The sequence below is a fragment of the Rhinatrema bivittatum genome, chromosome 1, assembly GCF_901001135.1.
Source record: "Rhinatrema bivittatum chromosome 1, aRhiBiv1.1, whole genome shotgun sequence".
Taxonomy (NCBI): domain Eukaryota; kingdom Metazoa; phylum Chordata; class Amphibia; order Gymnophiona; family Rhinatrematidae; genus Rhinatrema; species Rhinatrema bivittatum.
The window spans coordinates 703,904,660-703,918,867 of NC_042615.1; the positions used below are offsets into that span (position 1 = coordinate 703,904,660).

Here is a 14,208-nt window from a genome sequence, read left to right on the forward strand (position 1 = left end):
TCAACAGAAGCTCCCAAGCAAATCTAAATGATTAGCTAGGATGTGGGAATTCAGTCACAATGGAGAAATTGATAGCAGGGTTGGAGAATAAATATATTCATTGATTTGACTAGAAAAGTAGTTCATCACCACTGACCAGGTTTCTATTTGCATAATTATCCTTTATATATAGAATGGGAATAGTTTATGATTAGCATTTGAAAATTTTGGCAATATACTATGACAGGCAATAACCCGACAACAATATTGTATTTTGTCTTAATATAAGCCAGTGGGTGACCACTCCAAAGCTGTTCATTTTATCATGCTACTTTTCAAGAGTTAATCTGTAATTGTAGGAAAGCATAAAACTAGTTCTATGGATGGATTTAAAAATCAAACTTATATAGCTAAAAAAAAATGGGAGTATGTGACGAGAGAGAGTCTTTGGGCTGGGGCGAGGTTGGTACTACCCAGCCCGTGGCATGGACTAGGTCCACACTGACAGTAAGCAGACACATTACTGGCTGGGAGCAGAAGGGCTTCACCTATACCAGCCTCTCCCCCCGGAGGTTGGGCCCTTGGGTTCTGAGGCCAGCAGGACGTAGGCATGGGTCAACATTAAGGAGAGAGATCTAAGGCTCCAGGCAGGCAACGGTCAGAAGGTGTCGAATCAACAGGCTCGGGTCAAAACTGGCAGCAATCAGGCAGAGCTGATATCCAGGCACGAGAGATCAGTCCGAGGGGGGCGAGGAGAAGGCAGGAGACAGGAGCTAGGCAGGAGAGAGGATGGGTGGAGGCAGAGCAAGGCGGGAAGGAGAGCAGGAGACGACAAGACAGGAGCAAGGCAGGTGGGATTCGGATGAGACAGGAATGGTGCAAGGTAGGGCTGAACAAGGCAGAAGCAGGATCAAGAACAAGTGCAACGAACACCAGCAACATTGCAGGAGCATCTGTTGCAGAGGCGCCATCTAGGAGTTCTAAGGGGATTTAAAAGGCCAATGTCCTGATGTCACTGGGAGGCGACTGAAGAATCATTCCCAACACAGAGCTTTTAATGTGCAAGGGCACATGCCTAAGAAGCAGGGCCGCAGCAGCGGCATCTGGGAATAAGTGAAGGCCAGTGTGGCTGCTGCGGTCAGTCGAATCTTAAAGTGTAGAACTGATGTGACACTAACTTCCTTTCTCTGACTTCTTAACTATTTGCATCACATATAGTAAAATTGAGAAGTTAAAAAGGAAGTTTCTCTCCTTGTCCTCTAAAACGACTAATCCACTCAGAGGTATCTTAGGCAGGCTGAAATGTACAACCTGTCATGTTAGTAGTACAGTAATTAAACCTCAGTCCAAAGCAAGTGCAAAGGCAGAGGTTTCCTTTCATATAATATACAGGTCAATGCAACTTGTAAGTGCAAAGTCCAAGTTTAACCCACATAAAATAAAATAATGCACATGCCTCCTTTATGCTTAGGTTATTTGTTTGTCAGGTTTTGAGCCTAAAGATTATGGAACACAATCCCTTTAGGGAAATGCAGGCAAAAGAATTTTCGTTTCATTTCAATGTGTTCTTTTTTTTTTTCCTCAAGTCTTTCATAGTTAGCAATGTGTCATGCTGTTCAATGGTACTGCACACAAATTGGTAAACTGTGCACAAATTACCAAAGAGAATGAAACAAAAATTTGGGGAAAATTCGGAGGCACTGTCCATTTGGTTCATTCATTCAGAAAAACCAAAACTGCCCACATTTGTTGTGTTTTCCCTATCTGTGTGAAACAAATGCATATCCCTAGTTTCAAGCTTGACTTATTTTAAACACAGGAATAACACAAGTATACATGTTCTCGTCATCACAAGGATTCAACTTGGATGCAAACTTTCCTAAAGCAGGAGATACAACACATACAAGTCTAATAACAGTTCCAGATATCCTCAGTATTACCCATGTAATTCACATTCATAAAACATGTACTTACAAACCACTCAATTACAATTACAATTTTTGGCAAATCTGGATCTTTCTGTATCTGAGTTGCCCAGAGGTTCAACATACCTCCAGCTGCTGGGAACAGCATCCTAATTTCCAGCAACTCATTTTCTAGCCCTGAGGACCAGTTTGGTTTTTCGAGGTAGGATTATTAGGGTCTACCAGCAGGCTCAGTATAAGGTCTCCTCATTCATATCAGTTTGCTTTCATCAATGCCTTCCAATAGCCCAGAGCAGAGAACCACCTTCACAGCTAGTCAGGACTATGGCTTCAGGCCTCGGCCAATCCTAACACTAGCAAGGTAACCATTTAATCGTTTCCAAAAATTGTCATTTACAGATGATTTGCTATTCAAATTGATGAGCATAACTTTCAAAAAGCTACTTCAATAATTCACATCTTACAGTTAATCCAGTGAGAAGGAAATAAGTAAACATCAACACTAAAACGAATTAGTAAAATATATTTATTCTTTGCAGCTCTGATAAAATAAAAAAAAATCCCAGTAAATTTGAAGTACAATAGGCAAATATAGTTATTAGTTAGTTACTAATATTAATCTTTGATAGTACTTCTACATGGCCAAATTTGTTTCAAATGGGATACTTGTCTAGCATTCATTCAAGAAATATTGGGTCCAATATTCAAAAATAAACATTTATTTAAGTTAGCCGGATAAGACTTATTTGGTTAACTTAAATAGGATACTCAGCAGCACAGCTATGCTGCTGAATATCCATGTATAAGTCGCTACTTAGCCAGATAAGTTAAACCAGGCTAAATTAGACCAGCTCTATGGCAGGTCTAACTTGTTCATAACTTAACTGGTTAAGGCCAAATATTGGCACTTATCCAGTTAAGTTAACCAGATAAAGAGCACTGCCCCATTCTGTCCATTTCCCACCTATTGACTATCTGGTTATTTACTTAGCCAGATAAGTGACTTATCCAGCAAGTGGTGGCTGCTAAACACAGCAGCGGCCACGTAGCTGGATAAGTCCTACTTACCCGGCTAAGTAGCATTTCAATATTGGCCTCCTGATGCATTAATCTATAATACTTTGGCTATTCCGCATGTTGACAGACTTCGTTAAAAACTCTTTGCCTCTGTAATCTGCTGAACTCACCTGTTAGAGCTCCTCCAAGACTCCCTCTTCTTAACTGCTGTCCATCTGCACTGAGCTGCCTTTTTAATTTTGAGGACTTAGAAAGGCCAGAAGAAACTTCCGGGTTACTGGCTTTCCGAAATTGCATGGATGGAGGCGAGCGGATACGATCAAGCTGTGGAAAGACGGAAATGAGTGTCAGCGCTCAGTAACCAGCATTTCAGTGGCAGAGTTTGGGCCTTGGAAATGGAAAGTACACAGAAATAGTGAATTACTATTAGCATCCTACTTCTGGGATATAATGGAGAGATGAGATGTTAGATACCCATCTTTACTATTCCCCATGTCAGCTCCAATCTTATCCCTATTCCCCCTTCTCTTCCTTTCTTGTGCTCCCTGTGGAATGCAAACTCCATCTCCAAGAAGCTTGCCTTTATTCATGACCTGGTTACCTCTCATTCTCTTCATCTCCTTGCCTTAACAGAGACCCGGCTTTCCCCTGAGGACACTGTTTCAGTTGCTGCTCTCTGTCATGGAGGTTATCTTTTTCTCCCACACATCTCGCCCAGTGGCCGTGGTGGAAGTGTTGGACTACTGCTCTCCGTCCTGCAGATTTCAACCCCTTCTCCCACCTCAATCCCACTCTTTTTCTTCCTTTGAAGCCCATTCCATCTGCCTATTCACTCCACTACCTCTCCGGGAAGCTGTCATCTATTGATCCCCTGATAAATCTCCCTCCTCCTCTCTCTCAGTGACTTTGATTCCTGGCTTTCCTCCTTCATTGACTCATCTTCTTCCCCTTCCCTTATCCTTGGGTGACTTTAGCCATGTTGATGACCTCTCTTCTCTTATGCCTCAAAACTCCTTCTTTAACTTTTCATTTGATCTCAGACTCTGCTCTACCACAACTACTCACCTGCATGGCCACTGCCTTGACCTAGTCTTTGCTTCCAACTGCTGTCTCTCAGACTTCGCCACCTCAGTTCTTCCAATCTCAGACCATCACCTGATAACTTTCACATTAAACCACCCTCCCCCTCAGACTTGTCTAGTCACCACTTACAACTTTAGGAATCTCCAAAGCTGTTGACCCTTGCATCTTTTCCACTGCTGTTTCATCTCTCCTTTCCTTCTCAATTTTGTCTGAATCTGTTGATGAAGCAATTTCTTCTTACAACACTATACTCTCTTCAGCCTTAAACACTTTTCCCCTCCTTTTCCCCATCCTAAAAGGTGTACTAAACTCCAGCCTTGGCTCACCCCCAGAATTTGCTACCGACTTTCCTGCACCCACACTGCAAAACATCTCTGGCTAAAATCCCATGCCCATGAAGACTTCATACACTTCACATTCATGCTGACCACTTTCCAGTATGCTATCACACTTTCCAAACAAGACTATGTCTATCTGACAAACTCTCTTACATCCAACCCTCGTGGTCTCTTTGCCATTCAATTCCCTCCTCAAACTTCCCTCACCTCTCTCCTCCCCTTCTGTCTCTGGCCAGACAATGGCTGACTACTTCCATGACAAAATTCACAATATTAATCTTACGTTTTCAACTATTTCACCTTTATCTACCTCTCCCCCACTTCTTTCCTCTACCCTTTCCCTAGCCTTTCTCCTCCTTTCCTGAAGTCGCTTTGGAGGAAACTGCTCATCTTCTCTCTTCCTCCAAACTCATTTGTTCCTCTTACCCTGGCCTCACCCGATTCCTCAACTCCATCTCCACTGCATTCATCTCTTCTATCTATCACATCCTCAATCAATCACTCTCCACTGCTAATGTTCCTGCTGCCTTCAATCATGCTGTAATCATAACACTCTGTCCTTATCCTTCTTGACCTGTCTGTTGCTTTTTACACGTTGATCACCTACTCCTTGATATTTTGTCCTTGCTTGGATTTCGTGACTCTCTCCAGTCTTGGTTCTCTTCTTATCTCTCCAATTACACTTTTACCATTTCTGCTAGTGGTTCCTCCTCTACTGCCATTCCACTATCAATTGGTGTACCTCAGGGCTCCGTCCTGAGCCCTCTTCTCTTTATATACTGGTGCTCTGATTTTCTCTCATGGCTTCAATACCAATTTTATGCTGACTCCCCCTGGATCTACCTTTGTATTCCAGAAATTTCACCAGAAATCTAGTCCCAGATCTCAGCCTGCTTGTCTGACATTGCTGCCTGGATGTCCCGCCGCCACCTCAAACTCAACATGGCCAAAACTGAGCTCCTTATCTTTCTCCCCAAGCCCACCTCCTCCCCTCTTCCTCCCTTCCCTTGTTCTTTGGCTAACAAGGTCATCATCCCTGTCCCATCAGCCTATAACTTGGAGTCCTCTCTCTATAACATTGCCAAAATCCATCCTTTCCTTTCTGAACACACTACCAGAACCCTTATCTACTCATCTCCTCCCGCTTAGATTACTGCAACCTGCTTCTCATGGGTCTCCCAGCAAGCCATCTTTCTCCACTGCAATCTGTCCTAAATTCAGCTGCACAACTTATCTTTTTCCAAAGTTGCTATGCTCACATAATCCCTCTTCTGAAGTCACTGCATGGGCTCCCTATCCGCTCCTACGTTCAGTTCAAGCTCCTCTTTCTCACCTACAAATGCCTTCACTCTACAACACCCCACTACCTCTCCTCACACCCCTCTTCGTGCACTCCGCCTGTCAGATAAGTCACGCCTATCTGTGCCCTTCTTCTCTACTGCCAATTCCAGACTCTGTGCTTTCCACCTGGCTGCTCCATGTGCTTGGAATAGTCTTCCTGAACTGGTGAGTCATGCTCCCTCTCTTGCCATGCTTAAATCCCATCTAAAGATCCACCTTTTTTAAATCACTATTAAATCTTATGCCTGATTGTCTGCTTTTTAGTCTTAACTTTCTTTTTAATCATTGTCTTGCTTTATACCCCAAGTCTCTTATCCTGTATGTTTGTCTTATTTGACCATAAGCTCTATTGAGCAAGGACTGTCTTTTTGTATGCTTGGCTAAAGTTATCCGGTTACAAGTAGATATATAGATTTTATTTTTAGTTATCTGACTTCAAAAGGTATCTGGTTAAGTAGCACTGACAAAAAAAAAAAGAAATACAGGGGCCTGTGGCCCAATCCCTTCCCTTTCACTCCAATTTTCAATAAGGCACTGACGGGCCATGCAATCCCCATCCCTCAAGCCCCTCCTAAATATGTAAATATGTTCCGGTCCACAGACTGGGCCCTGCCTCTGATCCCTTTCCAAGTTCACAAAAAAATAAGATAATTTGGACTGTCCCTACCGACTCCTCCACCCTCGGTGCCTGTCCTGGGCTGCCACCCCCCACACACACACCTCTGGACCCCTTCCCATCCCAAAATTGCAAAATCCTTCGACTCTCGATGCTCTAGCACTGCCTCTGTTATTATAAGCGCTGGAAGCATAAACACTACCCACTGTTTACATTTCCAGTGCTAGAAGTACTAATAAAATGAAATTGTCTTTACAATACATTCTACATATTGTGCAGTATAAGAAAAATAAACGTCATCTATGATATTTGTACTGATTACTGTTTTTCTGTTGCTTCAAATGACAATTTTCTTGTTCTTTTCTACTATATCCTAGTCAGCTTGTGCTAATAATGTATATTTGCATCCTATTAACACATCGTCCATGTATACAGACCACCTAAACAGTTTATTCAATGCAGTTTCCAAAGACTCAGAGAATTATAGTATTATCAGGCAGACGCTCTTGGACGCGCGTTTTCCCTTACCCCTTATTCAGTAAGGGGAGGAAAACGCGCGTCCAACCCGCGGCACCTAATAGCGCCCTCAACATGCAAATGCATGTTGATGGCCCTATTAGGTATGCGCACGGGATACAGAAAGTAAAATGTGCAGCCAAGCCGCACATTTTACTTTCAGAAATTAGCGCCGACCCAAAGGTCTGCGCTAATTTCTTCCAGCGCCGGGAAAGTGCACAGAAAAGTAGTAAAAACTGCTTTTCTGTGCACCCTCCGACTTAATATCATAGCGATATTAAGTCGGAGGTCCCGAAAAGTAAAAAAAGTAAAAAATAAATAAAAAATAAAATTTGAATTTGGCCCGCGGCTGTCGGGCCGAAAACCGGACGCTCAATTTTGCCGGCGTCCGGTTTCCGAGCCCGTGGCTATCAGCGGGCTCGAGAACTGACGCCGGCAAAATTGAGCATCGGCTGTCAAACCCGCTGACAGCCGCCGCTCCTGTCAAAAAGGAGGCGCTAGGGTTGCGCTAGTGTCCCTAGCGCCTCCTTTTTCCCGGATCTACCATGTCACCTAATTTAAATAGAGAATCGCGTGCACCGGGAGAGCGGGCGTTCGTCCACTCTCCCGCGGACTTTACTGTATCGGCCCATATGTTTGCAGAGTCCATCCATCAGGCAGAAAGTACTTTAGTTACAGGTAAGGAAATTGTTTATAGACATACAAATAAATTATGCACAGTCGTTTGAGCTTATGCCAAAAAAATCTTCTTAAGCAACACAGATATCCTGTGTTTTGTGTCTAGGAGAAAAAATTCAATAAATTAAACTGAGACCTAAATTTTATTTAAGAATGCAACAGTCAGCCACCAGGTGGTGCTCTACAGTAGTCAAACAGCTAAACTCAACCCTTTTTTTTTTTTTTTTTTTTACAGCAACAAAGTTGTCTAAAGACTGCCAATTCCTAATGCTTTAAATCTATTTTAAGCATTTAAGAGCTGTTTAATCTATACACACAAAAGGGTCAGTTTATTTAGTTTAATGTTAAATGCATTACTATGTACTGTCGAGTGCTGTGCACTGCCATGTGGGAATTTAGGATTTTATTTCCAATCCCAACTTCCGCTGCTCAGACTGACCAGGGATGACAGAGAAAACGTTCACAATCCTGGGTTTGAGACAGATTGTAAGAAGCTCCATCCATTGTCCAATGCTAACAGCTAATGGTCAGACTCAACGTCCACACATACCCAGTCCCAGAGGATGTCACCGCCTGTGGCCCTTGGCTGAAGAATTGTCACTGAAATGGTTCAGCTATGTATAAAGGGAGGTTAGAAATGTGGGTAAAATCTCAGTTCTGAATTTAGGCTTATGGCACTTCAGTTCCAGTAGAGGCTGGATCCAGTTGAGCTAGAAATCTAAAACGAGCATAAGAAAACTGCCGGTGCCACGCACTAACCAATCACTCCTCCCCTCCCACCCGCCGCCAGCTCTTTCTAAGTTTCTCTGTTTTAGGGATTTTCCCTTGTCAGCCTCAATCTGAGAGCAACTCATAATGCCAAGGTTCAATAACTGGACCCAACAAGACAGAATCATGGGTCCTCTGAGCCAGAAACAATCTTTGGATTTTTTTTTTTTCTTTGAGGAATCTTGTCAGGTTTCTCTGAATTTTGAACTTCCAACCCAAATGCATTGTGACTCTGCCTCCATTACAACTAAACCAACAACAGAAGAGTGCCTGAGGCATCCTGTATATATTTGTATGTCAGTTGGGTAATTACTCTACTTCCCGCCTTCCACCTTATAATTGAACCACTGCAGCATCAATCCTCTCGTTAAGTACACCACACCTTGACGTATGATGTAAATACAACCTTGACCCAGTTGAGCGGATATCCAAGCCGTTTCTACAGGTTTTTGTTTTCAAGGTTTTTTTTGTTTTGGGTTTGTTTTTTGTTTTGTTTTTTTTTTACCAATTTTATGTAAATAGAACAGGTATAAAACTAGGTCATACATAATCCAAATCATAAAAAAATAATACATTTGTCCTACCAATTACCATAACTAAAAAGTGCAAGTAGATCCCCAACTCCTTTCTGATCAAAAAGACAAAATATTTAACCATCCAGAAAATCAAAAAATGAAGACTAAATAGCAAAGTGTAAATATACTATTTCCCCCTATTCTTATAAATGCCATTTTCCCCTGGAAATTGCCAAATTTAATACAGGCAGCCAGCTTCTGATATTGAAAGATTAGGGTGGATTCATTTCATATATATTTTGTTTGTATATTTTGTTTTGGATGGAAGTTTAGCCAACATTAGGATATTTTATAACTTTTTCAGATCATCAATCAACAGCTGCAAAACATAAAATGCACCGAGATTGACATACATATTGAGGATATTAGAGCGTCAATGACTACGTGCTTAATGTTCCCAAGTGTCCATACATTATGACCAAACATTTCTAAGCAACTTTGACATTTCAGCCCTATGCTTTGTTTGCAAGATTAATGATATTTCCTCAAACATCTCTGGAGTGTAATACACTTTGCATAACATTTACAATAAATCATCTTTCATCTAAAGCTTATCTGAACAAACTCTTAGGGACCGAATGATTAAGGCTTTATTGCCATTCTCACTTTCAGGGGGAAAAAGCTTTAATGAATTAGGCCCATACTGTTCTCATTAGTCCATTCATCAAGCTCAGCCTATATATTTGTATCCTTTTTCCATTCCTACTTTAATTTTTCTGAAGATTCATTTCCAGCTGAAAGCAATAATTGGTGAATAACAGACACCTTCATCCTTTATTGCTTCTACGATTCCTGGTTGATCCAAATTCCAAACTGAAAATTCATCCCAATCTTCCCCCACCCCAAGGTTTAGAAAAGCAACACTTCCAACCACTGCTGGTCTGAGGCACAAAAGCTAAGCGCAGGGCACCAGCCCAAACCCATCAAGCCAGATCCAGTTACTTGTTTAGGAGCACTTGATGAGGCAAAAGTATGCATGAGGCCGACCGACACCATTTTGACAATGGCACAGCTACACCTGGATGCCTAAGGAACCACTACCCACCAGAGACTTTAAGAAAGTGCTGTGCATGGGGATGGGGTGGAAACGGAAATCAAAGGGTAGGGTTTAGGACTGGAGAGGGGGACCAGAGGTGCAATATTTAAATGTTTGTAAAAAAAAAAAAAACAAAAACACCACCACACTTTGGCCATCTTGGGGGAGGTGGGTAGAGGAAGTCTCACAAGACCCCAGGTGTTTTTACACTATCCCTGGGGAGGGGGGGTCATGTACAGGGGAGATTGTGGGTCACATGGGCACTTTAAAAAATGGCAGTCCTAGGATGTGCACGGTGTATCTCACGTGGTAGATGGATTGTATAAAGTCCCATTGTTCACAGAAACCCAAAGGCACTGTTAAAAGATCGCAAAACAGAAAACTCCTTTTCTTGGGGCACTCCAATATCAAAGGCTTTAACTTGGGGACAAATTTAGGAGGTAATAAAAATGTCAAAATCAGACAGGATCCTCAGCAAGCAGGAATACAAGCAAATTTTTTGGACCATCGCAGAAGAATGGAATTTTGGCATCTAATAACCCATTTGGGTACCAATGAACTGGCAAATAAATGGTCAGTAGAGTACAGAGTGATTTACAGACTTAGAGAATGGGCTCCAGCACTGGGTAAGGACAGTAGCATTTTCAGAGCTATTGCCCGTTCATGGTAAGGGAGATTAAAGGCTTGGTCGCATTGCCAAATTTAACAGTTGCAGCCCAAGGCAGCAGTTGTATGACTGCCCTGTGCTTCCTGGAACGCATGGGACAACCTGCACAGAGCAGCAGTTGCAACCTTAAGGAGGACACAACAGGGCTCCAAGTGGGAATTTGATCTACTTTGAGAAGATGCACATACAATCACTGCTGGGAAGACCACATGGGCCTTTTTGGTCTTTATCTGCCGCCACTTACTGTGATACTATAAATAATAGCAAGCTGGTTCAATCAGGTTCCGCCTGGGCTGAAAGCTTTAGCCAGACAAAAAAAAAAAAAAACGAAACGCAATGCAAGTCACTATGGGGCCAATGCAATAAGGCGTCCGTTTTCCTAACACACTCACTGCCACTTCCCCCTAGGTGCCCAATGCAGTATTTAAATGAGGAGCTGCGTAAAAAAGGATGCACTAGGGGAGAATTGTGCATCCTTAGCGCTCAAATGCATCGGGCGCCCACAATTGCAATGGGCGCTCAATACGAGCATTTGTTTTTATCCTGCTTCTTCTGATCAATTTTGCTGAAGATGCCCATGGCTTAGCGCCCCCTTGCTATGGACATATAAATTGTGCATCCAGAAGAATTTTTTTTTTACATCAAGCCAATACACATTTATTTTTCGATACCACAAGCAGTAAATTTAAGTGTCACAACAATACTAAGTAGAAGGAACCACAGAAGATTATATTTTTTAATTTCTCATGAGCCCTTGACTCACAGATCGACTTTATGCCACCTCTGGGGCTGGAGTTAAACTTGCCACTTTAAAACGTGTATGTTGGGCACCCAGTGGTTTTCTGCATTGCGGAGTATTTATTCATTTAGACATTTTATATACCATCATTCCATGTATAGATCTCAACGGTTTACAAAGTGACATTCATAGTTATAACTCAACAAACAATGATTTGTTATAGAGGTGGTATTCATAGACCGGCATTAATATTTATCAAGTGAAATTTCTAGTACATAGATCTGGTACTTAAGGCAAAGAGTATTGAAAAATAAATTGAAATGATAGTTTTCACGTGTTAGTCAGTGGGTTGTTTTGAGAATCTTACATTCTCTCGTTTGATTTATTCTTCATGATTCAATCATCATCTTATGTCATTCTTGACTTTGCCGCTCTGTATATTCTGAAGTTTTTAAGTTAATTTATATGCGTTTTTGAATAGATATGTTTTTAGCTCACCTTTAAATGTCTTTCTGATAAAGTACGTAATGTCTCAGGCAGAGAATTCCAGAGCTCTGGCCCCGCTATCGAAAACACACGATCTTTTATTTGTGTCAGATGTGTGCTCCATATTGTGGGAATAGTCAGTCCTTTATTTTGAAATCTTAGTGATCGTTGTGGATTGTAATGTTGTAGTATCACTCCTAACAAGCCGGTGTTATTGGAATGAATGTTGTTTAATATTATCATTAATGCTATGAGGAAAGACTAAACAGGTTAGGACTGTTCAGCTTGGAAAAGAGACGACTGAAGGGGGATATGATAGAGGTGTTTAAAATCATGAGAGGTCTAGAACGGGTAAATGTGATTCGGTTATTTACTCTTTCGAATAATAGAAGGACTAGCGGTCTCTCTATGAAGTTAGCATCCAACACATTTAAAACTAATCGGAGAAAGTTCTTTTTCACTCAGGGGCAGATTTTAAAAAGTTGCGCGAGCGCGAACAAAAGTACGCCTGATTTTATAAGATACGCGCGTAGCCGCGCGTATCTTATAAAATCTGGGGTTGGCGCACGCAAGGCTGCGCAAAATCGGCAGCCTGCGTGTGCCGAGCCGCGCAGCCTGCCTCCGTTCCCTCCAAGGCCGCTCCGAAATCGGAGCGGCCTCGGAGGGAATTTTCCTTCGCCCTCCCCGCACCTTCCCCTCCCTAACCCACCTCCCCGGCCCTATCTAAACCCCCCCCCCTTAACTTTGCGCGCATCGGCCAGCAGCCCCGCTCCGTCCTCCGGTCCCGGGGGCTGGTCCGGAGACCTCGACCACGCCCCCGGGCCCGCCCCCAAAACGCAGCGTCAGTAGGCCCCACCCCCAACATGCCCCCGACACGCCCCCTTACAAAAGCCCCGGGGCTTTACGCGTGCCGGCGGCCTATGCAAAATAGGCGTGCCGGCGCACGAGGGCCCTGCGCGCGTAAATCCGGAAGGATTTACGCACGCGGGCCTTTGAAAATCCGCCCCTCAATGCGCAATTAAACTGGGATTTGTTGCCAGGGGATGTGGTTAGTGCAGTTAGTGTAGCTGGGTTTAAAAAAGGTTTGGATAAGCTCTTGGTGGAGAAGCCCATTACCTGCTATTAATCAAGTTGACTTAGAAAATAGCCACTATTACTAGCATCAGTAGCATGGAATAGACTTAGTTTTTGGGTACTTGCTAAGTACTTATAGCCTGGATTGGCCACCATTGGAAACAGGATGCTGGGCTTGATGGACCCTTGGTCTGACCCAGTATGGCATGTTCCCATGCTCTGGATTGTACTAGTAATCAATGCAGTGACATCAATGAGGGTGTAATGTGATCATATTTTCTAGATCCTATTAAGAATCTTGCTGCGGCATTTTTTAATAGTTGTATTGGTTTTAAGTAACATGCTGGAAGACCTAGTAGTAAGGAGTTACAGTAGTCTAGGTTTGAGAAAATTAAAGTTTGCATTACAGTACAGAAGTCCTGAAAAGTTAATAATGGTTTCAACCGATGAAGTATACACAACTTGGCGTAACCTGTCTTGATTGATTTACTGATGTACATTTTCATTGTAAAATTCTCATCTAATTGTACTCCTAAATGCGTACCTGATTTGAGGGAATAATTTGAAAAGTACCCAGGTTTAGGGCAGGTGGTTTAACTATCTATGAGTTTCTACTCAGCCAAATGATTTCAGTATTTTTTAGGTTGAATGTTAATTTAAGTTGAAAAAGTTCTTGTATTGCTTTCATATAGGTAGAGAATAACAAGGCTGTATTTTCAAATGATCTGGAGTGGGATGTAAAACTGTATGTCGTCAGCATACAAGATGAAAGTTATTCCTAGTTTCATCAGTAATTTACACAGTGGGAACATGTAAATATTGAATAGTGTTACTGAGAGGGCTGAGCCTTGAGGGACACCTGGATCATACTAGAAAGTATCAGATACATGATTGCCCAGTTTGACTTGGAATGTTCTCTGTTAGATAGAAATGAAGAGAACCATCTGAAAACCCTGATGTCAACTCCAATGTTTTTCATCTGATGGCATAAAATTCGATACCCAACTCCACGCCTATGTTTTATGCCAATGCCTACATTAGGCTTTATATATTGTATCTATGTTATAATCCCCATATATTTATTTCCAAGTTATATCTTCCTGTTCATTGTAAGACAATTACTTGTCACTGTTAAAGTTTAAAATGTAAACCGAATTGATCAGTAATTCTGTTATTGGAAAGTCGGTATAGAAAAGCTATAAATAAATAAATAAATAAATAAAATAAAATAAAATAAAATAAATAAATAACAGATTATGGTCCACAGTGTCGAAAGTGGCCAATAAAGCAATTAGCACAAGACAATAAGATTCATCTGCATCAAGCCCTCGTAAAACAGAGTCCATTAATGAGAGGAGTAATGTCTAAGT

At 42.1% G+C, this 14,208-nt stretch overlaps 1 protein-coding gene across 3 annotated transcripts in view; it reads right to left on the reverse strand.

Moving 5' to 3' along the window:
- MAST4 (microtubule associated serine/threonine kinase family member 4) overlaps positions 1 to 14,208 on the reverse strand; it is a 963,205-nt gene that overhangs the window by 749,406 nt on the left and 199,591 nt on the right. For all 3 annotated transcript variants that reach the window (XM_029575919.1, XM_029575908.1, XM_029575928.1), the window contains exon 2: positions 3,092 to 3,245. In XM_029575919.1, the coding sequence (XP_029431779.1) occupies positions 3,092 to 3,245 (154 nt within the window). The remainder of the gene's footprint in view (positions 1 to 3,091; positions 3,246 to 14,208) is intronic.